Here is a 27,437-nt window from a genome sequence, read left to right as displayed (position 1 = left end):
CCCAAGGCGCCCTTGCGCCCATTACCACTCATGGAGGTCCTGTTTGAAAGGATTGGCATGGCATAGATGGCCCAGATGGTTCTTGTTATCTAATCACCTGTCGCCTTTATTAGCAGCAGCCGGGACGAGACGTGGTTGGAGTTGGGAGTTGGAGAGAGGCAGACGCACAGAAAACGCATGCATCAACACGCCCGAAAGACTGCTGTAAAGCAATCCAGACTGTTGGATGAAAATAAAAAGACTGTGTTCAAACTGTCTACCGGGCTCACAAAGATCTATCGGACTCAAGAGAACCCTCGCAGCAGAGAGACTTTCACGGTATACTTTTGACCCAGCAGATGTGCTCACATTTTCAGGAGACCCATAATAAATTCATAAAAGAAGCAAACTTCATTATTGTTGTACAAAGTATTGGAAACTCAACACAGCAATGACAATATGTTCTTTACAAGTGTATGTAAACTTTTGACCACGACGGTACATCTTATATTTTTGTTTTTTTTTTGTTTTTGTTTTTAAATGGAAGGAGAAAAAAAGACAAAAATTCCAGTGTAGACACAAAGTAAAAATCTATTAAGACTTTAATTTTCATAATGCTTTCTTAATACTTGGACAGCGGTGAACATTTCCAGCATCAATAAGTTACAGAATAAATAAAAGTCATTTTGTTTCATAGCAGCTTGTTTCCCACAAAAAGTCAGGCGTTTCTTGAGGAAATCAAATCGTCATGGAGACACCAGCACATGTTGATTCACAAAGTTAGCAAAAAAAACAACAAAAAGGAGCAAAAGCTTTGGAAGTCACAGGAGGTAGCATCTTACTCTCCTGCCCATTTATTTTCTCTTCTTATTCTTTTTTTTTTGTTTTGTTTTGTTTCTTTCACATGCAGAAAGCAAGGCTTTCCGGCCGGCTATGATTATCATAAACCAGCGGTACAAGCTTGCTGTGACTGCATGTTATTACCAAGCTGGGAAAGAACCGGCATGATCGCTTCCACTCCTGCCTATTTTTATCAGCACACAACAATTCTGCGGAATGACACCACACGGAAAACCAGCCAATCAGAGCCCTGCAACGTGATTGGCTGCTCGGCCAATTAAAGTCACATGGCCAGTGGTCACATTCTAAAATAGTAAGTGAGGGGTTGTTGTGTTCAAAAAAAGGTCTTTTGTGCAGCTCCTGGAGTGCATTTGTGTATTTTATTTAGTCACGTTTATTAATCAAACATGAGTTGTTGTACAGTCGTACAATTAATCAGCAGGTGTGTCTCGTGGCTGCCTTCTGAATGCGGCAGGAGAATAAATCGGCTCAATCAGGCTCGGAAGCGACGCCGACTAAGTTTAATCAGGCAACAAACACTTCTCGCCCGTCTCAAGTGGGTTGTGTTTTCTACGTCTTTTTTTTTTGCGCCGTAGAACCCTGAAGAGAACATACGCACATTTTTATCGTCAGTCTGCCTGTGAATGATGAATACACTGCAGGTGAATATTTCCGGAGGAATTCCTAACCCAGAATTGTCACATCAGCTCATTAAATCAGCCTAAAAAAAAACGCAAAACATTACACATTTATCCTAACTCGGGGGGTGGTCAGCAACCCGTGGCTCTTTTGTGCTCCCTGGGGCAATTAAAATAAGGACTGAAAATGGAAAAAGATGGGGGGGCGGGGATTATTTGTTTTGTTTTAATGTTTTTGGTTGATTGGCAACACTAAATGTGTGTGTGAATGTTGTCTATCTGTGTTGGGCTTGCGATGAAGAGCGACTTGTCCCGGGTGTACCCTGCCTTCTGCCCGAATGCAGCTGAGATAGGCCCCAGCACCCCCCGCGACCCCAAAAGGAACAAGCGGTAGAAAAGGGATGGATGGATTACCCACTGATGATAATACTTTGTGTACTAGATTATTCTCTATAGAAAATAAAGACCGGGTTATGGGGAACATAATCCATTCTTTACATGTTTTAGAAGCGTGTCTCTAATTATCTTCTGCTTCCATCTCCACTTTGTGGTTCAGGTAAATAAACGACTATAATTGTTATTATTTACGGAATCTGATCGGTATATTCTTATCCATCTATCCAACTTCTTTCACTTATCTGACAGAATCTTCCCTAAGCCTTCCCAGGACAGTTGGGAGACATAGTCTCTCCACCGTGTCCTGGGTATTCCACGTGGTCGGACGTGCCTTAAACACCTCCCCAGGGCAGCACTGTCGAACAGGGTTTAAATACGAAGGTCCAGGGTTCGATCCTGAGCTTGCGGTCTTTCTGTGTGGGATTTGCATGTTCTCCCCATGACTGCGTGGGTTCCCTCCAGGTACTCTGGCTTCCTCCCACCTCTATAGACATGTGAGTGTGAATGTTGTCTGTCTATCTGTGTTGACTTGTCCAGGGTGTACACCGCCTTCCGCCCGAATGCAGCAGAGATAGGCTCCGGCGACCTCGCAAGGGACAAGTGGTAGGAAATGGATGGATGGAAAAATCTGATCGGAGCAGTTTTCAGGAAGCCGCCTGGCGTGGGGTCGAATGTGTTGCCAAAATAATTGACGGCTTATATCTTCGAACCAAGCAAACATACACGGACAAGTGCTTTCCTAGACTTTTGTGTTGCACACAGTTTGACAACATACACACACGCAAGTGCTTGCTTTAATCACTTTCTTGTTTGGTGGCGCATGCCAGCTCTGTGAGTCTGGCTTGAAGATGAAGGTTTTGGAGCCAGAGTCAAGCTGTGTGTGCCCTGTCTGGCTTTTATAGCCCAGACGGACGATGGGTTTTGGAGCTAGGTCAAAGAAAAACTACCCAGTACTTTGGATACACATTGCAGGAGCAGGTTGTCTTTTGTTTCTGCACCGCAAACATGGCGCTATGGAGCATGTGCATCTGCCCAAAGTGCTTTTTAGCCACATTCTGCATTGGCTGAGAGTGTGACTGTTTATCATGGCCGCAAGAAATCACACTCCCGACATTGCGTGGAGTCGATGATTCCGACAGCCGCAGTGACGGATGCTGATTCACACTCACCACTGCTCTATCATCAGATCCAACACTCGATTGATGTTCAGATCCGAATCCAGACCGAAGTCCGTCTCCCCAAAGGGGGCCGCCGGTGGTGTGAGAGGCCTGAAGCCGGACGTAAGAGTCTCCAGGATGTCAGCCGCATCGATCATGGCCTGGGCGCGACGTTTACGTGACTTTCCGGCCGCAGACACCAGAGGAGGGGAGTTGCAAATCGGAGGAGGCAAGAGCGCCGGGATGACATGACTCGGCGGGATCACCGCGGGAGACGGAGGCAGCTCCAGGAGGAGAGAGGAGCAAAGAGGGGAAGGCAGGAAGTTGGCATCCTTAAATTGATGCTGGGACTTCAGGGGCGGATCCACTTGAGGAGGTGGAGAAAGGGGTGAGGGGGTAGGAATCTTTGAGTCTAGAAAAGAGATCATGAAAAGTGTTCAAACTGAGCATATTTAAAAGATTGACGCTATTTTAATGACGTACTCACCAACAGAAACAAAGGGCTCATCCAAAATGTCTTCTATGGACTGTCGAGGGTCCATCTGTGGCAAGAAAAAGCATGTAAAAGCATAGAAGGGTTAGTGGCATTCCTGCTCCTGTACCTGTTCCTGACTCCCACCTGTGCTTTTTGGATGGCCTCCAGGAGTTCCTCCTCCAAACTGCGAATGCCAGGCGAGTTTTGGTCAGGGCTTGATGTGATCTGGACTGGCAACTCATAGTCCCGGCCTATCATGTCACAAGGCTTGGAGCAGAACACCTTCATGAATGCTGAGATCTTCAGAAAGGAAGCGGGATTTATCAGCTTACCTCTGTGAATAACACTTTTGTTTGTGCCTCTTTTTCTGGCTTTGCATGCGAGCATCCTGGATCCTGTTGCAGGAATGGATGAAGGGATCCTTTGCAAAACTAAAAAATGAAGGATTTAAAAGGCAACGCTTCAAATAAAGACCCAAATCAGTGTCCTCTTACCTCGGTATATGCGTCTTTTGCCCGGCTATTTATCCTCTCTTTCTGGTCCAAGTCGGAACCTAACTCAGTCCTCCATGGGGTTCCACACTGCACGGGTGAAGAAGACGACAAGGGTAGACTGGGACTTGGTTCTCCAGAGGCAGTACAAGCAGGATTCAAGAAGACCGCATTGATAGAACTGCACTGTTCACCAGCCAGACTGACAGAGAGATTACTGCAGAGACCATTTGGGACAATGTTCAGAATGCCATTGGGGACTTCCTGATCCTGAATGCATGTCTGCTGGCTTGGGCTGCTGCCTGGCGAGTTTCCAGAGCTGCAGGTTGAGTTTGGGCTCCGGTTGACCAGCATTGGGTGCGAGGGCGTCATGGAGGGTTCAATGCTGCCCCCTAGCTGGTAGAGTGGAGCGGGAGTGACACAAGTGGGGGGAAGCTGAAAAGGGCGAAGTCGCTGCAGCAGGGTGGGCTTCGTGCCAGAGACGGTGAGGCCTCGCTTACGCAGCTGTTGCCTCAACTCTGACACCTGAGGAGAGGAAGGGTCATGAGAGGTTGTCTTCAGCATAAACTGTGAGTAGAACTGATACGCGTCCAGATAGCTTTGGATTTAGAGCTTTTCCTACTGTAAGATCCATGAGATTTGCAGGGAGGAGGTCATGTTTGGACACAAGGTTGGTGTCCTTTGACGCGTGGTTGGTGGCAGCAGGATGGGGCTTCAGGCGGAGTGCTCCAGATGGATTTTGATCTCTACTGGGGAAAATATAGAGCCATGAGTGCTAGTCCACTCACTTTTTGCGAGATAATAAAGTGTCACTTAAACAACACAAAAATATTTTTTCTTTAAAGGTACAATGCACTGTTTTTGAGTCAGGCCTCAGTGTGTTGGAGACATTGGGAAATTACTGTATAGAAAAGAAATGTAGCCCAATAAATGGACAAGGGACATATTAAAACTATTTTAATAGTGTACTGTCACCTTTAACCGGGGAGAAAACATATTTTGTTCCCTGTCACCCAAGTAGTACATTGGCTGAAGCCTATCCCTGTGGAGCTTTGGCAGAAGGACTAGTAGACCAGTTGCCAATCATAAGGCACAAATGCATTCATACATTCATCTTCTTCCGCTTATCTGAAGTTGGGTCGCGGGGGCAGCTCTTCCCGGGAGGTCCCGAGGCGTTCCCAGGCCCGCTGGGTGACATAGTCTCTCCAGCGTGTCCTGGGTCTTCCCCGTGGTCTCCTATTGGTCAGAATGCGCCTTGGGCCCTGTCTACATTAAGCTGGATAAGTCCTTAAACAAATAATTAATTAGCCTAAGCCCCATGTCAGCCACTCTAAACCATCGTTTAAGGTTCCCCTCCTTGGATAATTTTTTTTACATGGCTAAGTGTGCCGTGTATTTTTTGAATCTTTGACTCTTAGCTTGATTGTTGACAAACTAAGAGTTTGGAGAGGAAGTTACATCAGAAAGGCCGCGCCACAAACAGGAAATGATGTCAGAAAGAACGGGCCACAGCCAGCTTCATATGAACCGGTTTCGTAACTCGGAGGTAACGACTGGAAAGATGGAGGCGAGTCACCCAGACATGCCCGTGTTTCTCCTTCTTCTACATGTACAGATGCTTGTGGACATCACACATGAATACCTTCAGAGAAGGAAACGCACGATTGCAGCTATTTGGGATGCACCGCGGCAATGTTGAGCAACGGTTTTGGATAAGCCCCGGAAGAACGGCAGCCTGGTGGGACATGTCTGTCAACGAGTGTGTGTTGTGTCCAGGTCAGCTGTGATTCTACTTTGTCCATATGTCGAAGGAGAGACAACGACAATGCGGGCTCCCGTGGATGTGATAAAAAGGGTAGCGTGTGCTTTGTATTACCTGGCTGACGAAGGAAGACTACGGAAAACAGTAAATGCTTTTGGACTGTCAAAGCAGACTGTATCAGTTATTGTCCAGCCATTACTCGAGGTCTTGGTCCAGAGTATATCAAGTTTGCTAACAAATTCTTTACATGTCCATTAAATATTTGATTAAATTATGATGGCTCAGGTCTGAGTCACTACAAAAGGGTCTCCTTAATTGAAATACCACAACACTGGACATTTTTGAAGCGACCAGAATGAGAATCAGCACCTCCAAGTCCGAGTCCATGGTTCTCGCCCGGAAAAGGGTGGAGTGCCATCTCCGAGTTGGGGGGGAGACCCTGCCCCAAGTGGAGGAGTTCAAGTACGTAGGAGTCTTGTTCACAAGTGAGGGAAGAGTGGATCGTGAGATCAACAGGCGGATCGGTGCGGTGTCTTCAGTAATGCGCATGTTGTATCGATCCTTTGTGGTGAAGAAGGAGTTGAGCCGGAAGGTAAAGCTCTCAATTTACCGGTTGATCTACGTTCCCGTCCTCACCTAGGGTCATGAGCTTTGGGTCATGACCGAAAGGACAAGATCACGGGTACAAGCGGCCGAAATGAGTTTCTTTCGCCGGGTGGCAGGGCTCTCCCTTAGCGATAGGGTGAGAAGCTCTGTCATCCGGGAGGAACTCAAAGTAAAGCCGCTGCTCCTCCACATCGAGAGGAGCCAGATGAGGCGGTTTGGGCATCTGGCCAGGATGTCACCCGAACACCTCCTTAGGGCACATCCAACCTGTATGAGGCCACGGGGAAGACCCAGGACACGTTGGGAAGACTATGTCTCCTGGCTGGCCTGGGAACGCCTTGGGATCCCCTGGGAAGAGCTGGACGAAGTGGCTGGGGAGAGGGAAGTCTGGGCATCCCTGCTTAGGCTGCTGCCCCCGCGACCCGACCTCGTATAAGCGAAAGAAGATGGATGGATGGATGCTGTTCAGATAAGTTACATTTAATTTAAGACCTTGCACACAAAGCAACTATGACGTGCGCGTTTTCTGCATTGTGTGTGTGGGGGGGGTCTTGGATAAGGTTCGGGGGGACATACCCTGAATACTTAGCTGGCTTAGTGTCGAAGGAGCAGCAGCTTTACTCTGGGTTCCTCCCGAATGACAAAGCTTCTCACCCTATCTCTAAGGGAGAGCCTCACCACCCGACGGAGGAATTTATTTTCGGCCGCTTGAACCTGCGATCTTGTCCTATCACTCATAACCCAAAGTTCAAGACTATAGATGAGGATCAAGAAGTAGATGTAGACCGTTGATTTGAGAGCTTCGCCTTCCGGCCCAGTTCCTTTTTCACCACGACGGAGTGTGAAAAGGTCCGAATTGGGGGTTGATATATTGTTACACGTTGTTGTCTACACAAACATCAGTTTGGTTGAACAGTCGGTCGACATGCGAAAATAAAGCTGATTGGTCAAAATTTGCCGGGAAGTTGCAAGCATTGGACAGAATTATTTCAGTTTTAGGAAATTTCAAGATGACTACTAAAGGCTACCTGTGTACAACCGTGACTTGTTGTTCTTGCTGCTGCTGGTTCTGAATGATTTGCAACTGCAGAAAGACCTGCTGCTGCTTGACCAGATGGGAATAAGCAGGGTCTAGGGGCTGGGAGGGAGGGCTCCTCTGTTTGCTTCCTTCCCCTTGAAAGAAGACAGCATTGATTGATTGGTTGATTGATTGAACCTATTGCAACCTTTTACTTTACCTCCAACCCCAGAACCTCTTCTCTGGTCCGGAGGAATGTACTGGTGATACTTGAGTTTCTTCATTTTGGGTTTGCTGTCCCGCGGCTTCCGTGAGCGACCGAGGTGCTTGAGGTTGAAGGCGGACGTCAGGGAAGGGGAAGGGGAGGGACTCGGAGGCCGAGCTGTCTGTGAAGGTTGAAAAGCAGCGTCTGAGGTTAGCGGGTACCAGAGAGTGCCGCCGCTGTTTTCACGTCTGACAGCGTCAAAGTTCAAGTCCCAACAAATGGCCGACAAATCTCCAGATGACGGCACATGCTGGCTCCGACGCGGTGCGTGCATGTGGTTGACCTGCGACGTGCTCCCCGAGGGCTGCAATTTGACAGTAATGAATGCATCACATCTTGTTAAGGTGAGGACCTTCACTTGTCCCCTTAAAGCGTGTGCAAATTGTACTTGCGTGTGCATGATTAATATAATATCTAACACTAATTGGGATGCAAGAAAGCAGATGTTTACTGCTGAGTAATGCAAAGTGACAGAAGTTGTAGACTTTGTGCTGTTTTCACTAATGTAATATCTGGTAGCCTACAAAATAACATATTCTCCATAAGGTAGGGTTTACCTTAATTTGGAGCAAGCAGGCAGCGAATTCGGGTGAACAGTGGTCCGTCATCGCGGGCGGATAATAAAGTGTAAACATTTAGTGTGACCCGTGACAGGATTTGTAGAATACGTGCTGTTTTACTAATGTAGTATCTGATAGCCTACAAAATAACATGTTCTCCATAACCTGAAGTTTTACCCTAATTTGGAGCAAGCAGGCAGCCAGTTTGGGTGAACACTGGTCCATCATTGGATATTAACGCATGGACATTTAGTGTGACACATGACAGGAGTTGTAGAATATGTGCTGTTTTACTAATGTAGTATCTGCTAGCCTACAACATTACATGTTCTCCATAAGGTAGGGTTTACCTTAATTTGGAGCAAGCAGGCAGCCAGTTTGGGTGACCACTGGTCCATCATTGGATAATAACGTATGGACATTTAGTGTGACACGTGACATGAGTTGAAGACTATGTGCTGTTTTACAAATGTATCTGCTAGCCTATGGAATAACATGTTCTCCATTACGTAAAGGTTTTCATTTCTTTGAAGCAAACAGGCAGCTAGTTTGGGTGAACAGTGGTCCATCATTGCGGGCGGATAATAAAGTATAAACATTTAGTGTGACCTGCGATGAGGTGGCGACTTGTCCAGGGTGTACCCCGCCTTCCGCCCGATTGTAGATGAGATAGGCACCAGCGCCCCCCGTGACCCCAAAAGGGAATAAGCGGTAGAAAATGGATGGATGGCATTTAGTATGACATGTGACAGGAGTTGTAGAATATGTGCTGTTCTACTAATGTTTAATCTGATAGCCTACGAAATAATATGTTCAGCCATTAGGTAGGGTTTACCTTAATTTGGAGCACGCAGGCAGGAAGTTTGGGTGAATGCTGGTGCATCATTGGATAATAAAGTATGGACATTTAGTGTGACAAGAGTTGAAGACTATGTGCTGTTTTACAAATGTATCTGCTAGCCTATGAAATAACATGTTCTCCATTAAGTAAAGGTTTTCATTTCTTTGGAGCAAGCAGGCAGCAAATTTGGGTGAACCGTGGTCCATCATTGTGGGCGGATAATAAAGTATAAATATGTATTGTGACATGTGACAGGAGTTGAAGAATATGTGCTGTTCTACTAATGTTTAATCTGATAGCCTACGAAATAATATGTTCAGCCATTAGGTAGGGTTTACCTTAATTTGGAGCACACAGGCAGGAAGTTTGGGTGAATGCATGGGATAATAAAGTATGGACATTTAGTGTGACAAGAGTTGAAGACTATGTGCTGTTTTACAAATGTATCTGCTAGCCAATGAAATAACATGTTCTCCATTAAGTAAAGGTTTCATTAAGTAAAGGTTTTCAATTCTTTGGAGCAAGCAGGCAGCAAGTTTGGGTGAACCGTGGTCCATCATTGTGGGCGGATAATAAAGTATAAATATGTATTGTGACATGTGACAGGAGTTGAAGAATATGTGCTCTTCTACTAATGTTTAATCTGATAGCCTATGAAATAACATGTTTTCCATTAGGTAGGGTTTACCTTAATTTTGAGCACACAGGCAGGAAGTTTGGGTGAATGCTGGTGCATCATTGGATAATAAAGTATGGACATTTAGTATAACAAGAGTTGAAGACTATGTGCTGTTTTACAAATGTATCTGCTAGCCTATGAAATAACATGTTCTCCATTAAGTAAAGGTTTTCATTTCTTTGGAGCAAGCAGGCAGCAAGTTTGGGTGAACCGTGGTCCATCATTGTGGGCGGATAATAAAGTATAAACATGTATTGTGACATGTGACAGGAGTTGTAGACTTGGTGCTGTTTTCACCAATGTAGTAACTGCTAGCCTATAAAATAACATGTTCTCCGTAAGGTGAAAGTTTACCTTAATTTGGATCAAGCAGGCAGTGAATTCGGGTGAACAGTGGTCCGTAATTGTGGGCAAATACTTACGTATTGACATTTAGTGTGACACGTGACAGGATTACAAATGTATCTGCTAGCCTATGCAATAACATGTTCTCCATTAAGTAAAGGTTTTCATTTCTTTGGAGCAAGCAGGCAGCAAGTTTGGGAGAACCGTGGTCCAGCATTGTGGGCGGATAATAAAGTATAAACATTTAGTGTGACACGTGACAGGAGTTGTAGACTATGTGCTGTTTTTACTAGTGTAGTATCTGCCAGCCTACGAAATAACATGGTGTCCATAAGGTGATGGTTTACATTTCTTTGGAGCAGGCAGGCTGCAAGTTTGGGTGTACAGTGGTCCAGCATTGTGGGCGGTTGATAAAATATGTACATTTAGTATGACATGTGACAGGAGTTGTAGACTGTGTGCTGTTTTACCAATGTAGTATCTGCTAGCCTACACATTTAATTTTCACCTTATGTCTTCCATAAGGTGGACGCGCCCCTGTCCATTGACTGTTGGTTTTTTGGGGGGATGGCGTATTCTGGGGGGGGGTTTGTAGCGGTTGCTTTAAGGACATAATTCACCACACCTGTTTACCTGACTTTGTTGTCATTAATCACTGCCATTGTGCTGTTGTGCACATGACAATGTTGTTGTTGTTTACATTCATATACGCAGTTAAGAGTGAGTAATTCAGAGCAGCCCCTTTAAGTGACCATAAAGAGATTTACCCAAAGGTGGGAGTTTGTTGTGACCTCCATTTTGAGTCGCTTTATATGATTTTTCTGCTCTTTGGTTGAGTAAACGGCGCACACGTTCGCGTTTCCGAGTTTTCTCCCACCGTACCTTTGGCAGCAGCGGCGTGGTCTGAGAGATCAGGAAGATCCCGGTTGGTCTGCTGGCGGTCGCCGTGGAGTTGCTCATTGGTGAGCCGATTCCCTCGGTCGCCGGTGGAAACGCCAAACCAGTCTAAAGGGATGAGAAATGTGTAAAAACTAAAGAATGTGCAATACAAACAAAATGTACCTCCTGAATATACGCCCCCTAGTGGCCGAGAACCGTGGAGGGTCTTGGTCCAGTCTTTACTGGACCAAGACTATCCCGCGATGAGAAAGTGGTGTGGTTGCAGTGCAGTCCACCAAAAAATAAGGTAAAAAACAACTCTCGAGGGAAACAAAGAAGACAAAGGACATAAAATACATGAAAGAGCACCGAGCTGATGCAACCTGCTGACACTTCAGCGGCGCCGCCTCCACACACAGCCACAAAAGTCAAACAGGAAAACTGAGCATCCATCCATTTACTACCGCTTGTCCCTTTCGTGGTCGCGGGGGGTGGCTGGAGCTCATCTCAGCTGCATTCGGGCGGAAAGCGGGGTACACGCGGGCATTAGAAAACACAAAGTAGGAACGGGATTTAAATGGCCCCATTGGTCGCGGTTTACCTGACACATGAAGCGTGACGGATTGTAGGCTTGCATTGGCCACCAGATGGCACTAGAGTGCTGAATATAGTGTGAAGTGAATCATATTTATAGAGCGCTTTTCTCTAGTGACTCAAAGCGCTTTTACATAGTGAAAGCCAATATGGAAGTGACATTTAAAGCGGTGTGGGTGGCACTGGGAGCAGGTGGGTCAAGTGTCTTGCCCAAGGACACAACGGCAGGGACTAGGATGGCGGAACCAGGTACCCTCAAGTTGCTGGCACCAGCACTCTACCAACTGAGCTATACCGCCCCAGTCGGGGCGATATAGCGATATTGGAGTCACCACAAAACATATTCTAAAATGTGAGGCTTCAGCGACCCCAAAAGGGACAAGCGGTAGAAAATGGATGGAGGGTTGGATGTTTTGTGGCGACTCCAACTTTTACCACGGCGTCAGTTGCTACGTAGAGCGGCGCTTTCTACCATTTCCAGCAGACTGCATTGCGGAATGACTCACCCACCCTCTTCCTCTTACTATATTGCGCACTTCCGACTGCACCGTGCGTCAAAAACAAAACAATTTCAACACGGTTTTCATTTTTCTTTGAAAGAGTTAGAGGGAGGAGTTCAATAAAAACACCATCATTGCAAAATTATTATATTTTAAAATAATTGTATTCATATTTAGCATGCTTTTTGGGGGGGGGGGGTTTCCTGCGATGAGGTGGCGACTTGTCCAGGGTGTACCCTGCCTTCCACCCGATTGTAGCTGAGATAGGCGCCAGCGCCCCCCGCGACCCCGAAAGGGAATAAGCGGTAGAAAATGGATGGATGGGGGGGTTTCTTTTTTATACGTGCCACTATTTTTAAAATGATCAATGATAAGAAAACACAATTACCTTAAAACAAATAAAATGACCACAAAAAAAAAATCTTATTTTTTATTGCAAATATTTTTAAAACATTAGCAACTCTTGTTAAAGTTTTCATGAAAAATAATTCATCATTAAAAGTATGTTTCACATTAACCTGAATACAAAAACGACAAACTTTTTCAACCTAAGTGAATAAAGTCGTGGGAAAACAATATTATTTTTTAGATTATTATTATTTTATTACTACAGTATTTATGTAGCTCCTAGTTGTGAACATTTACTTGCATTGGGGCCAAGTAGTGCAGTTACCAGCCAGAACCACAAGATGGAGCGACACCTTTGAATACTGCCCTGTCCTGTGTCATTACCATGATCAGGGTTGGGTATCGATCAATTTTTTAACCGATACGGTACAGAAAAAAATACACTTTATTGCTAAAAAAAACAAAACATTTAAAATATGCTGATCGGCTCCAGCACCCCCCGCGACCCCAAAAGGGACAAGCGGTAGGAAATGGATGGATGGATGATTGTGATAACTGCTGTCCACCTGTATCTTGTTTTAATATCGTCATGTTATCATTTACAAGTATGACATTTAGTTGAAATTACAGTTGCAAGGTTAAGACACTAGATGGCAGTAGGTTATAGTTTATGGTGTTTTTTTTGTTGCGCCCTAAAAAGTGTTAATACTGTAAGTAGTAAACTAATTACGCTCCAGCTGTTTCATAGTTGTAGATTTCATCAACGAATTTGAAGGTGTTGCAATGACTGCTTGTATCGCACATGATATCAAACACATGTAAACACGCTGCAGGGCTGCATTTATCGCACATAATATTACACACAAGTAGACACGTTGCAGGACTGCTTGTATCGCACATGATATCACACAGAAGTTGACTTGCTGCAGGACTAGTATCGCACAGGATACCACACAGGTGAAAGCGCTTCAGGACTCCTTGTATTGCACATGATATCGCACGCGGGTAAACCGGCTTCAGTACTGCTGCGATTGCACGATATCACACACAAGTAAATATGTTGCAGGAATGATTGTATCGCGCTTTATATCACACACACACAAGTAAACACTCTCTAGGACCGCTTGTATCACACATGATGTCACAAACAGGTAAATATGCGGCAGGACTGCTTGTATCGCCCATGATATCACACACAAGCAAACACGCTGTAGGAGTGATTGTACCGCACATGGTATCACACACAAGTAAACACGCTGCAGGACAGCTTGTATCACACATGATATCACACACAAGTAAACACGCTGCAGGACTGTTTGTATCGCACATGATATCACACACAAGTAAACACGCTGCAGGACTTTTTGTATCGCACATGATATTACAAACAGGTAAACCCGCTGCAGGACTTCTTCTATCACACATGATATCACACACATGTAAACACACTGCAAGACTGTTTGTATCGCACATGATGTCATACACAAGTAAACACGCTGCAGGACTGTTTGTATCGCACATGATATCACACACAAGTAAACCCGCTGCAGGACTGCTTGTATCACACATGATATCACACACAAGTAAACACCCTCCAGAACTGCCTGTATCGTACATGATATCACACCTATGTAAACACTCTCCAAAACTGTATCGCAAATGATATCACACACAAGTAAACACCTTCCAGGATTACTTCTATCGCACATGACATCACACGTAAGTCTTCACTCTCCATAAGTGCTTGTATCGCACATGATATCACACATAAGTAAAAAACCTCCAGGACTGATTGTATCATATATGATATTACATACTAGAAGACACGCTGTAGGACTGCTTGTATCGCACATGATACCACACACAAGTAGCCACGCTGCAGGACTGCTTGTATCGCACATGATATCACACACAAGTAAACCTGCTGCAGGACTGCTTGCATCGCACATGATATCACACATTTTACATGATATCATACAATCACACACTTTTTGTGGATATCAGACCAATATTGGATATCAACATCGAGATGCCCCGTTTCATTACCTGAGCGTGACCCGGGCTGTGGTTGAGGGGCGTGGCCGCTGACGACAAGTCACTCTGTGATTGGCTGTCCCCTGTTGCCAAGGCCGCCGCCTGCCGAGCCCTCGGCGAGCAGGCGGAGGAGGAAGAGGCGGAGCAGCGGGAGACGTCATCTTCGAAGACGTCCACCGCGGGCGGGAAAGCGGTGGCGCCGTTCCCCGGGGGCGGTTTGTCTCTGCGGCCCTGGGGTCCAGGTGGATCTTGGATCCCCTCTCTGAGGTCCTGGACCCGGCGAGACTTTCTCTGCCTGGGGACGCCGCAGTCGCTCTTCTCTGAGGGACGTATCGGAGGAAGGTGAAGATGGTTAATGTTTGGCGTGGAAGTGGAAGTGGGCGGGGCATCACCTTGTGCAATTTCAGCCTTGACGCCACTAGGGGGCGTCTTCTGGGCGGCGCCGTCGTCTGTTAAACGCTGCATCGGGTTTTTCACAAATCAGAAAATAACATCAAAGATAGATAAAGATAGATAATAAGTTATAACAGTGTTTAAGGCGGAGCCAAAGAGCACGACGCTACTCACCAGAGCGCCACTCTTGTCCATCTCTTTTTCCTGACAGGAAGTAGATGATTTTGAGCCTGAGAAGAATGAAAAAAATAATGTATATGTAACGTAAAAAATCAGACCAATTGCAATTTACTCTAAATTCATGCGCAGGAGGATTATATTTTTTATCAATTCCTGGGTGGATCTTTTGTGAGAGGAAGAGAGGGTTAATCATTTTGCAATGCAATCTGCTGAAAATAATGGAAAGTGCCACTCCACATATCAACTGACTCTGCTGTCAAAGTTGAAATTGCCGCAAAGCACATTTCAAAGTTATTCAACAGTCTAATATGTCACGTTTAATGTGTCGGGTAAAAAGCCACAAGTGGGGCCACATGGCTCCCGTTCCTCCCGTAGACGTATGTCACGTCACAAGCAGTGAAAACTAACCGGGGTCCGCATGGATCTCACTCTGCCTTCTGTTCTGGATCCTCAACTGCAGCACTGGAATCAAAAGAAAGTGATGAGTCGGCACATGTGTAAACAAATCGGACTTTAATTGGCAAGTGCTGGACAGTCAGAAGTGAAATAAATCACGGGAGTCGACTTCTGTTACCGAGTGACACGAACACAGACAGGTGATACCCATGGTGCATTGCAGTGAGACGCCCACCGGGGGGGGAGGGCGAGGTCCTCCCGCGGCAGCTATTTATCCCTCACCGCGTCTATTTCGGGTTTCGAACCACCATCCCCCCTTTCAGCTGTCCACAGGCGTCCCCCGCTGCTGACCGCGCTCGCCCAGCCCCCGCCCCGCTAAAGTCCGAATCTCGCTCTGAGAAGTGGAGTCAAGACCGGGGAAAGATCAAGGAGTGACTCTTGTATCGCCATGAGCCACAGACGCCCCACTCCGGCCCAGCCCCCAGTCAGAGCCCGAGGATCAGGTCCCGAGGGACCGCCGGCACGTCACTTCCTGCGCTGACGACAATCTCTTGTATCGGAGTTTTTATATCCTAGATTTTAGACGCAGGCCGATATACCGTATTTTCCGGACCATAGGGCGCATTAAAGGAGTTATATTTGTATTATATTTCTAATTTAAACACACTTCCCTGTGGTCTATATAACATAATAATAATAAAAGATTTTATTTGTAAAAAAAAAAGCACTTTACGTTGAGCAAACAACATCAAAGTGCCACAGTGTAAAAAAAATTGTAATAATAATAATAATAAAAAGATAATAAAAATAAATAAAATATAAAACTAGAAACAGCCCAATAGTTAAAACCAGCTTATATATTTATAAAAATACTTTTTTAAGCCCTGCGATGAGGTGGCGACTTGTCTAGGGTGTACCCCGCCTTCCACCCGATTGTAGCTGAGATAGGCACCAGCGCCCCCCGCGATCCCAAAGGGAATAAGCGGTAAAAAAGAGATGGATGGATGGATGGGTTTTTAAGCCTTTTTTAAAAGCATCCACAGTCTAAGGTGCCCTCAGGTGGTCAGGGAGAGCGTTCCACAGACTGGGAGCAGTGGAGCAGAAAGCCCAGTCTCCCATAGTTTGTAGCTTTGTCCTTGGAGGTTGAAGGAAGTAGGACTGTTTGGAGCGCAGGTGTCGTGTGGAGGATTTGGGGGTGAGCAGTTCTTTGAGGTAGACGGGGGCATTTCCATGGAGGCACTGGTGAGTTAGTAGGGAGATTTTGAATTAAATCCTGAGTGGAACAGGAAACCAGTGAAGGAATTTGAGAGTTTGTGTGATGTGGTCATATTTCCACACTCTCATCAGGATCCTCGCAGCACTGTTTTGTATGTACTGCAGCTTCTGAATGTTCTTGCTGGGGATCCCGACAAGAAGTGCGTTGCAGTAGTCGAGCCTGGTGGTTCTTTGGTCAAAATGTTGCATAGATAATGTTTTACACATCATCTTCAAGTCGTTTTCTGGGCGGGTCTTTTTTACTTGGCTCACTTTCGACAGCATCTTCTCCCCCGCCATCTTTGTTGTAGCAGTGTAGCGTGCAAGGACGGGAGTGGAAGAAGTGTCAAAAGATGTCAGCATTTTGATGACATTCAGACTTCAATCAATCGATAACGGAGCATCATCTCCCCATCCGGAAACAAAAACGGCGGAAATGTGTCCCGTGAAAAAACGTCTGACCGGAACTCTAAAGTTGGGTGAATAATGTTGTGGAGGGGGCCGTGGCCTGCGGGCCTGCCGCGGAACGGGGTGTGTAATGACCGGCCTCGAAGACAACGACAAGTGAGTAGATTGCCCGGCTGTGCCTTGTTGTCTAATCACCTGTTGCCTTTATTAGCAGCAGCCGGAACGAGACGAGAAGTGGGAGTGGGAGCCAGAGAGAAAGAGAGGCATGGACTCAGAAAAATACATTTTGCTGGAAAGCAAAAGCCTTGCCAGTGTTGTATCCTGGAATCCGGGCTCTCGTGGCAGTGTGTGGTGGTCCGAGGAACCCACTAGAGGGCAACCTCTACAATTTGGCACCCAACAAAGTAGACCACCAGAGGAGATGGAAGCCAACCCCCTGGCAGCATTGACAAACATTCTCGCGAAGGTGACGTCGGCCAGCCATCGACAGCTGGAGGCGGTCCGCCAAGAAGTGCAGGTGCTGGCGGGCGGGGTGGGAGCGGTACCGCCAACATCAGCGGCCGTCTCCATGCAGCGTGCGCGTGGCCGGAAGATTCGTAAGGAGTGCGACTATTGCCGCTTCTGGCGTGGGAGGCTCAGCGAGCAGCGCTAAGCCTACCGGCAGCTTCCCATGTGTGCTTCCCAGGCCTGAGGCGGGCGGCGCTGGACAAGACCGGCTGCACCGCCGAGGACCACCAACGCCAGTTCTGGACGAGGCGCCTGAAGCCGGAGGACCGTCCGTTCATGTTGGGGCAGCGGCTCCCGGATGCGGCGACACGCTGGCTACAGCCGGGCGAGGGCGACATCCAGGTGATGGAGCAGCTGGTCCTGGAGTAGTTACTGGAGGCCATCCCGGCGCAGACATCGGCCTCGGTGCGGTACCACGCCCACGAGACCTGGCAGCTGCAGTGACGTTGGCGGAGGACCACCTGGCGGTGCAGCGCGAGACACGGAAGAAGGAAAGGACCGGGGAGGCAGCGGAGCGCCCAGCACCGGCACCGCACAGGACGAGCTCGCAGCGAGTGAAGGAGTGCGGCAGCTCAACTGACTCTTTTTCTTGTTCTGCCTTGCAGGTCCCGGCTGCTGCGGACACAGTTCCTCCAGCGCAGACGGCCCACGTAGGCAGGCGTGCTGGAGGCTTGAGCAGCTCGGTCACGTGCGTCAGGGACCTCCACGCGTGTACGTGAGGTTGGCGCCCTCCCCCGGCCCGGGCGATACGTACTGTATTCCGGTAAGGATACAAAGGAGCAGCCACCGGGCGATGGTGGATTCGGGCTGCGAGCAGTCCATGATCCACCAGAACCTGGTTTGAACCGGGGCTTTGAGGCAGGCAGCACGGGTGAAAATTAAATGTGTTCATGGGGATGTGCACGAATACCCTGTAGCGCTGATGGAAATTCTATATGGCGAACAAAAGCATAGTGTCAAAGTTTCTGTAAGTGTGCACCTTAATCCTGGGTACCAATGGGGCGGGGTTTAACAATTTAGTGACGCAGTGTAGGGGTGCGTTCACGACCAGTAGAAAAGGGGAATATCTGCGCGGTTCTCAGAGGCGACGCGGGTTCATCCGACACTGCCAAGGGGGAACCGGCAGGGGCTTTGCAGGAAAGCCCCCCCGCACCTCACGGAGGATTTCCCCCTCGAGCAGTCTCGGGGTGACACTTTGCGCTCGGCCTGGGACCAAGTGATTTCCATCAATGGTCAGCTGGTGCCCCAGGAACAGTACGGGGATTCCCTCACTTTTCAGTCATTACAGAGTGAGTCGTGAAACTCAAACAGGGGAGGAGATCACCCAGTTGTTGGTGCCTAAACGCCAGAAATGGTTTTCCAGGCGGCGCACTTTCACCCCATGGCCAGACACATGGGTATGATAAGACACTCCACCGAGTAATGGTCCGGTTCTATTGGCCTGCAATCCAGGCAGACGTACGCCGCTGATGTGCAGCCTGCCCGGACTGCCAGCTGGTTAATCCAGCGGCCACCCCCAGGGCGCCTTTGCACCCATTACCACTCATGGAGTCTTTACATGGTGACGGCGGTCGAGTAGAAGAAGGAGCTTGTGCCGGAGAACCCGCGCTCCGCCCAGTCCTCCCTACTCCTCTGTGACAATCACCTCACGTTAGCACAGAGAGCGGATGTTGCCAGACTGCAGCATCGGTTTTTGTTGTGTTCTCCCCCCGACTTGGCTGCACGTACCTCATCCGACATCATATTTACAACCCTACAGGCTGCCCGAACGCAAACGCAAAGTGGTTCGAGAAGAATTAAAGTCTATGCTGGAGTTAGGAGTGATAAAAGAGTCACGCAGTGCGTGGGGCAGCACTGTCATCCTGGTAGGGAAGAAGGAATGGTCTGTACGGTTCTGTGTGGATTACCACAAGGTAAATGAGGTATCACGTCTTGACGCCTACCCGATACCCAGGGTCGACGAGCTCCTGGATCAGCTAGGCACTGCTCGTTTTTTCACGATACTGGATTTGACCAAGGGCTACTGGCAGATTCCCTTGTCACCAGAGTCCAAGAAAAAAAATGGCATTTTCCACTCCGGAAGGATTGTACCAATTCATGACAATTCCGTTCGACTTGTTCGGTGCGCCCACTACGTTCCAGCGCCTCATGGACCATGTGCTGCGCCCTAACGCTTCATACGTGGCCAACTATCTGATGACGTCATTATCTAGAGTGGCGGCTGGGAAGAACACATACAGCAGGTTGGGGCGGTTCTCGAGTTCCTGATGTAGGCATGGCTCACTGCCAACCCAGCAAAGTGTGTGGTTGGCTGGAGGGAAGTACAGTATTTGGGGTACCACTTGGGAGGAGGGCATGTGCGCCTGCAAGTAGATAAAACAGCGGCAATTGTGGTCCAACCCCCAAGACGAAAAAAGAGGTGAGGCAGTTTTTGGGACTGGCAGGTTACTACCGGAGGTTTATCCCCTGGTTCGCGGACCTGACCAGCCCAAAACTGACCTCACCCGAAAAAGTGCTCCAGATCTGGCCCAGTGGACGGAGCAGTGCCAGCAGGCGTTTGAGAGGGTGAAGAAAGCCCTCTGCAAGGACCCGGTCCTGCACATGCCTGATTTTTCTCTCCCGTTCTGTCTGCAGGCTGACGCGTCGAGCAGACGGCTGGGAGATGTTTTTTTCCCAGCAGGTGGGGGGCGTCGACCGCCCCATTCTGTACATCAGCCGGAAGCTCTCCCATCCGGAGGCGAGTTACAGCACTGTGGAGAGGGAGCGCCTCGCCATCCGGTGGGCGGTCGGTGCTCTCCAGTACTACCTCCTGGGGGCGCTCATTCAGCCTCTCTTCGGACCACAAACCCGTCCAGTGGCTCCACCGCAAGAAGGATGTCACCCGTTGGTATCTAGCTTTACAACCCTACAATTTCAGAGTGATTACAGGTGAGTAGAATGCCCGGCAGTGCCTTGTTGTCTAATCACCTGTCGCTGTCTTCGAGGCCGGTCCTTGCACACCTCGTTCCGCAGCAGGCCCGCAGGCCACGCCCCCCTCCACATACCTTCATCGACAGACTCAGACCGGGAAGTAATAATATCTAATGTGCAGATGTAAATAGTCTTGATGATAAAAATAGTATCTCTAGGCATTTATATTTAAGGATGTTATGTCCAGGGTGTACACCGCCTTCCGCCCGATTGTAGCTGAGATAGGCGCCAGCGCCCCCCGTGACCCCAAAAGGGAATAACCGGTAGAAAATGGATGTATGGATGGATGTTTACGTACATAAAATCAACATACATTAGCATGACACTCGCTTAAGTAAAACTGATAGTGGCGGTTTATCTTCGCAGAAGACGGGAGCGGTCACTCCATAAATCCATCCTGAGGGAAAATCCTTCTCACTATCGATCACATGATGCACATGCCGTGACTGAGGAGCCAAATACACCTGGCCCAGGTGTCACCTCCTGCACAGCCAATGACTCTGTGAAGAGGCGCATGAGGCCTACCTCCTCAATGTGGACTTCTAAGTCCTCCTCACCTGAGCGGAACTTGTTCCGAATGAGAAGGGACCTCTCGGAGGCCAGCAGGGTCATGGCGGGTTTTGGTGTGGAGTAGGAGATGGAATCTTTTCTTCTTCTTCTTTTTCTCCTTGTTATTGTAGTTCTTCTTCTTCTTCTTCTTTTCTGTATGTCACTGTGAAGTCAAAGAGACAGATATTTGTTAATCCACAGGTGTGTGTGTGTGTGTGTGTGTGTGTGTGTGTGTGTGTGTGTGTGTGTGTGTGTGTGTGTGTGTGTGTGTGTGTGTGTGTGTGTGTGTGTGTGTGTGTGTGTGTGTGTGTGTGTGTGTGCGCGTGCGTGCGTGTGCGTGTGTGTGTGTGTAGACGCGAAGACCTGACAAGCGGAGGTCCTCCCTGTGGACGCTCTGTCATAAAGGCAAAAAATAACGGACTATTAGATGGACGGGCGTGAGAAGGAAAAAAAACGAAGAAGCCGAAAAAAGAAGAACAAAAATAACAAGTTGAAGAAGAGGAAGAAAAACAACTAAAGAAAATGAACATAAAAGCATAACAAGAACAAAAATACAAAGGAGAAGGAAGAAGATGCAAAAGAAGAACCAGAACAAAAAGAGCAATAACAAGGAAAGAAGAAAGGAGAATAACAAGGTGAAGAAAAAAATAATAATAAAAAAGAAGGAAGAAGAATGATAATGAGAAGAAGAACAAAAATAAGGAGAAGAAAAGGAAAGAGAAGAGGAAGGGCAGAGAAAAAGGTAGAAGGAGAAGAAAAACAAATAGAAGAACAAGAAACAAAGGAAGGAGAAAAAGAAGAAGGAGAAGGTCGAAAACGAAGGAGAATAATAAGGAGAAAAAGAAAAGAAGAACAACAACAAATAGAAGAACAAGAACAAAAGGAAGACGAAGAAAAAAGGAATAAGAAGAAGGAGAAAGGGAAGAAGAAGGTTGAAGGAGAATAGCAAGAAGAAAAGGAAGAATGACAAGGAGAAAAGGGAAGAAGAAAAAGAACAAAAAGAAGAAGACAATGGAGAATGACAAGAAGACGAGGAAGAGGAAGAAAATGGATAAAAAAGAACAAAAACAAGAACAAATGGAAGAAGAAGAAAAGGAAGAATGACAAGGAGAAGAAGAAGAAAACAAGGAAAGAGACAAGGAGAAAAGGAAGAAGAAAGAGGAGAATAAAAATGGCAATGGAGAATGAGATGAAGAAAAAAGAACAACAAACACAAGAACAAAAGGAAGAAGAAAAAAGAAAAAACATTAAAAAAAGAAAAAGGCAAGAAGGAGAAAAAGAAGAAGGGCAAATGAGAACGTCCAAAAAGAAGGAGAATAACAAGAAGAAGAACACCAACAACAAATAGAAGAACAAGAACAAAAGAAAAAAGTAAGAACAAAAGGAATAAGAAGTTTGACAAAATAGAAGAAGGAGAAAGGGAAGGAGAAGAAGAAGGTCAAAGGAGAATAACAAGAAGAAGAAAAGGAAGAATAATAAAAAGACAAGGGAAGAATACGAACAAAAAGAAGGCGACAATGGAGAATGACAAGGAGATGAGGAAGAGCAAGAAAAATGATAAAATAGAAGAACAAATGGAACAAGAGGAAAAGAAAGAATGCCAAGGGAAAGAAGGATAAAAAAGGAAAGAGACAGAGAAAAGGAAGAAGAGGGAGGAGAATAAAAATAGCAACAAAGAGGTAGATGAGGAAAAAAACTACAAACACAAGTACAAAAGGAATAACAAAGAAAAACATAAATAATAAGAAGAAAAGGGCAAAGGAGAAGGTCAAAAAAGAAGAAGAAGAAAAGAAGAACAACAAATAGAACAACAACAACAAAAGGATGATGATGAAAAAATTAAGAACAAAAGGAATGACAAAAGGAAGAAGAAGATGGAAGAAGTAGAAGGTCGGAGGAGAATAACAACAAGAACGTGGCAAGAATGACAAGGAGACAAGCGAAGAAGAACAAAAAGGAGACAATGAAGAGGAAGAAAAAGGATAAACAAAAGAACAACGAATAGAAAAACAAGAACAAATGAAAGAAGAAGAAGAAAGGGAAGAATGACAAGGAGAGAAGGTGAGGAAGAAGAAAACAAGGAAAGAGACAAGTAGAAAAGGAAGAGGAAGAAAGAGGAGAATAAAAATGGCAACAGTAAAGGAGAATATCAAGGAGATGAAGAAAAAACAAACAAGCAGAAGAACAAAAGGAAGAAGAAGAACAGCAATAATAAGTAGAAAAGGGCAAGGAGAAAAGGACGAAGAAGGAGGAAAAGATGAAGATCGAAAGAGAAAGAGAATAACAAGAAGATAAAGAAGAAAAAAAATAAAAATAGAAGAACAAGAACAAAAGGAAGAAGTAGTAAGGGAAGAATGACAAGGAGAAAAGGGGAAGAAGAAGAAAAAAAGAAGAAGACAAAATGGGAAAAAAAGAAGTCGAAGGAAGAGAAGGAGAATAACAAGAAGAAGAAGAAAAATAAATCAAAAGACCAACAAATAGAAGAAGAACAAAAGAAAGAAGAAAAAGAAGTAGGACACAAGAAAGAAGAAGAAGAACTTGCTGCATTCTGAGTTTCATTTAATAAATAATTGCGACCACGAGCTGTCTCCCTGATAGGACTATTACCACTCCACTTCAACCTAAAGACCGCATTGTTCAACATTAAATTCACTTGTTTCAACCTTTCCTACCATCCCTCACGACTAAATACAACAAGTAGGACTCTATTGGCCATGATGGGCATGGTATCAGAAGTGGACAGTTGTATCGGACACTTGCAATGACTCCCATCCAAAACTTGTTGTGACTTCATATTTGTGCCATTAAATATTCTTCTTTTTTTTTAGATTACCAACACGATGATGTTATTACTGGTTCAACTTCTCATCTGTGGTGTAGCACAATCACCAGGGATGCCCACGGACTCACCTCTGCACTTGGGGAGCACTCCAGCAGCACTGAGAGCGGACTCCGGCAAACTACTTCTAGGTAATGTTGCACATTTTAATGACAACAAAGTAATCAAATTAAAAAAACGTTTGAACGTGAAGCTTCATTTTTTTTTTTTAAATGCGTTAACTTAATGCTAATAAACATTGGCTTTGCCACTGACATTAGCATCAGCGATTTTACATGGCGATTTCAACGCAGCCATCTAGGATGCACGTTACAATCAAACAACTGATGCGTAATCAGTACAATACTTACAGTATGAAGATTTTTAGGTGCCATTGTGGGATGACCAGATGCCAACTTGGGGATCACTCCAGCAGCACTGAGAGTGGACTCAGCCAGACTACCTCTAGGTAATCTTGCACATTTCAATGCCAACAAAATAATCGGATTTAAGAAAAAACGTTTGAATCTGAGGCTCTGTTTTTCAAAAGACGCGCTAGCTTGATGCTAATTTACATTGACTTTGATATTGACATTGTACTGATTAGCATTAGTAATTTTACATGGCGGTTTCAACACCTCCGAATTGGTCGATGAAAACGACAACTAAGATGCATGTTACACTCAAACAGCTGTTAACACTTTTTAGGTTGCGCGTGACGTCATGCCCAAATGCCAACTGACTTCCGTACTTGCCAAACTACCTCTAGGTAACGTTGCGATTTTTATAGCCAACAAAGTAATCGACTCATAAAAGTTTGAACATAAGGATCCACTTTTCAAATAATGCACTAGCTTAATGCTAATATACATTGGCCTTGCTATGGACATGCTACTGAATAGCATCAGCAATTTTACATGGCGGTTTCAACACCTCTGAATTGGTTGATGAAAACTACAACTGAGATGCATGTTACACTCAAACAGCTTCTGCGTAATAAGTATAATACTTACAGTGTGTACACTTTTTAGGTGCCATTGTACGATACCGCTGTTACGCGTGACGTCATGCCCAAATGCCAACTCACTTCCGCACTTGCCAAACTACTTTTAGGTAACGTTGCGATTTTTATAGCCAACAAAGTAATCGACTCATAAAAGTTTGAACATAAGGATCCACTTTTCAAATAATGCACTAGCTTAATGCTAATATACATTGGCCTTGCTATTGACATGCTACTGAATAGCATCAGCAATTTTACATGGCGGTTTCAACACCTCTGAATTGGTTTATGAAAACTACAACTGAGATGCATGTTACACTCAAACAGCTTCTGCGTAATAAGTACAATACTTACAGTGTGTACACTTTTTAGGTGCCATTGTACGATACCGCTGTTACGCGTGACGTCATGCCCAAATGCCAACTCACTTCCGCACTTGCCAAACTACTTCTAGGTAACGTTGCGATTTTTATTGCCAACAAAGTAATCGACTCATAAAAGTTTGAACATAAGGATCCACTTTTCAAATAATGCACTAGCTTAATGCTAATATACATTGGCCTTGCTATTGACATGCTACTGATTAGTATTAGCAATTTTACATGGCGGTTTCAACACTTCTGAATTGGTCGATGAAAACTACAACTGAAATGCATGTTACACTCAAACAGCTGCTGCGTAATAAGTACAATACTTAGTGTTAACACTTTTTAGGTGCCATTGTACGATACCGCTGTTACGCGTGACGTCATGCCCCAACTGCCAACTCACTTCCGCACTTGCCAAACTACTTCTAGGTAATGTTGCAATTTTCAATGCCAACAAAGTAATTGACTCCAAAAAGTTTGAACATAAGGATCCACTTTTCAAATAATGCACTAGCTTGATGGTAATATACATTAGCTTTGCTATTGACATGCTACTGATTAGCATTAGCAATTTTGCATGGCGGTTTCAACACCTCCGAATTGGTCAATGAAAACTACAAATAAGATGCACAATACACTCAAACAGCTGGTGCGTAATAAATAGAATACTTACAGTGTTAACACTTTTTCGGTGCTATTGTACAATACCAGGGTTGCGCGTGACGTCATGCCCAAATGCCAACTCACTTACGCACTTGCCAAACTACCTCTTGCTAATGTTACAATTTTCAATGCCAACAAAGAAATTGACTCCAAAAACACTCCAACATAAGTAAAGTAATGCTATACTTCTCCAAAAAGATGTTAGCTTGGTGCTAAATGCTTTTTATTTTGTTATTGATATGCTACTGATTAGCATCAGCGATCTTACATGGCTGTTTGAACACCTCTGTAATGATCGACTCAAACAGCTGGTACGCAATAAGTACAATACTTACAGTGTTAACACTTTTTAGGTTGCGCGTGACGTCATGCCCAAATGCCAACTGACTTCCGTACTTGCCAAACTACCCCTAGGTAACGTTGCGATTTTTATAGCCAACAAAGTAATCGACTCATAAAAGTTTGAACATAAGGATCCACTTTTCAAATAATGCACTAGCTTAATGCTAATATACATTGGCCTTGCTATGGACATGCTACTGAATAGCATTAGAAATTTTACATGGCGGTTTCAACACCTCTGAATTGGTCGATGAAAACTACAACTGAGATGCACGTTACACTCAAACAGCTGCTGCGTCGCAAGTACAATACTTACAGTATTAACACTTGTTAGGGCGCAACAAAAACCAAAACAACACACACACTGCTGCCTTCTAACATCTTGGACACGCAACTCTATCAGCAAACTTCATGTCATACTTGCAAATGATACAATGTTGACTATAAAACAAGGTGCAACAACCGGACAACAGTGAAAATAATCGTCTCATTTTTTAATTTTGGCACACTGACTTTGACCTTGTCGAAACCAGTCCTGTGTTTTGGTAGCGCCTGTATAGTTTATATTAAAATTATGAGATTCATAAGACTTTTACTTTAAACTCTTGAAAATGATACAATGTTGACGATAAAACAAGATACGAAAACCGGACAGCGGTGAAAATAATCGGCTTGTTTTTGAATGTTGCAATAAAAAGTTAGGAAAACAATTATTGATCAACACACGCTAAAGTGCCAACAATTGGTGCTGGTGTTGCTTACCAGGCACCTAATAACTTCACAACGTGATTGATTGGAGGTGGAAAGCCTGAGAGAAGTCACAGGAATGCACACACTCACTTACACACACTTACACACACACACAAACGTACAGTGTTTCACAAAACATGAAAATAAATGACAGGTGTGCCCTTCTTTAGCAAGTTTAAAGAAGACGTCGGACTATATTAATGGCAGAATGATACTTACATAAATAAACGAGGGCGGGGGAGGAGCTTAAGTTGGAATGAAAGAAGATGATTGGTCGAGGGAGAGCGGCGACTAAACGTTGTTCCTCGCCGATTTCTTGCCTTTCATCTTCTTTCTCACGTCCTCGCTTTCATCAGCGCTCCCGAAGGTGAGACGGCCGCTTCCTGTCTTCCTCTCTGCCTCGATCGCCCCGACGACCCCTCAGTGCCA

The 27,437-nt window shown here is 45.6% G+C and overlaps 1 protein-coding gene across 2 annotated transcripts; it reads right to left on the bottom strand.

The window, feature by feature from the left end:
• Positions 1-563: 563 nt before the first annotated feature.
• Positions 564-27,437, bottom strand: si:dkeyp-69b9.3 (myocardin). 2 transcript variants are annotated; one of them, XM_061915298.1, is made up of 15 exons: positions 27,228-27,437; positions 21,073-21,227; positions 15,389-15,442; positions 14,975-15,030; positions 14,800-14,866; positions 14,420-14,727; positions 10,935-11,057; positions 7,583-7,748; positions 7,373-7,517; positions 4,599-4,725; positions 3,980-4,501; positions 3,818-3,916; positions 3,630-3,767; positions 3,498-3,552; positions 564-3,422 (listed from the first exon to the last, which is right to left on the bottom strand). In XM_061915298.1, exons 2-15 carry the CDS (start codon positions 21,125-21,127, stop codon positions 3,019-3,021), a joined length of 2,319 nt encoding a protein of 772 aa, XP_061771282.1. In that variant the 5' UTR covers positions 21,128-21,227; positions 27,228-27,437; the 3' UTR covers positions 564-3,018. The 2 variants fall into 2 exon arrangements, with proteins under 2 accessions (XP_061771282.1, XP_061771283.1); XM_061915299.1 differs by having other exon boundaries at positions 3,630-3,752.

The sequence above is a fragment of the Nerophis ophidion genome, linkage group LG11 (genome assembly GCF_033978795.1).
Source record: "Nerophis ophidion isolate RoL-2023_Sa linkage group LG11, RoL_Noph_v1.0, whole genome shotgun sequence".
In the NCBI taxonomy this organism is placed as follows: Eukaryota; Metazoa; Chordata; class Actinopteri; order Syngnathiformes; family Syngnathidae; genus Nerophis; species Nerophis ophidion.
This window is presented reverse-complemented; position numbering and strand designations above follow the sequence as displayed.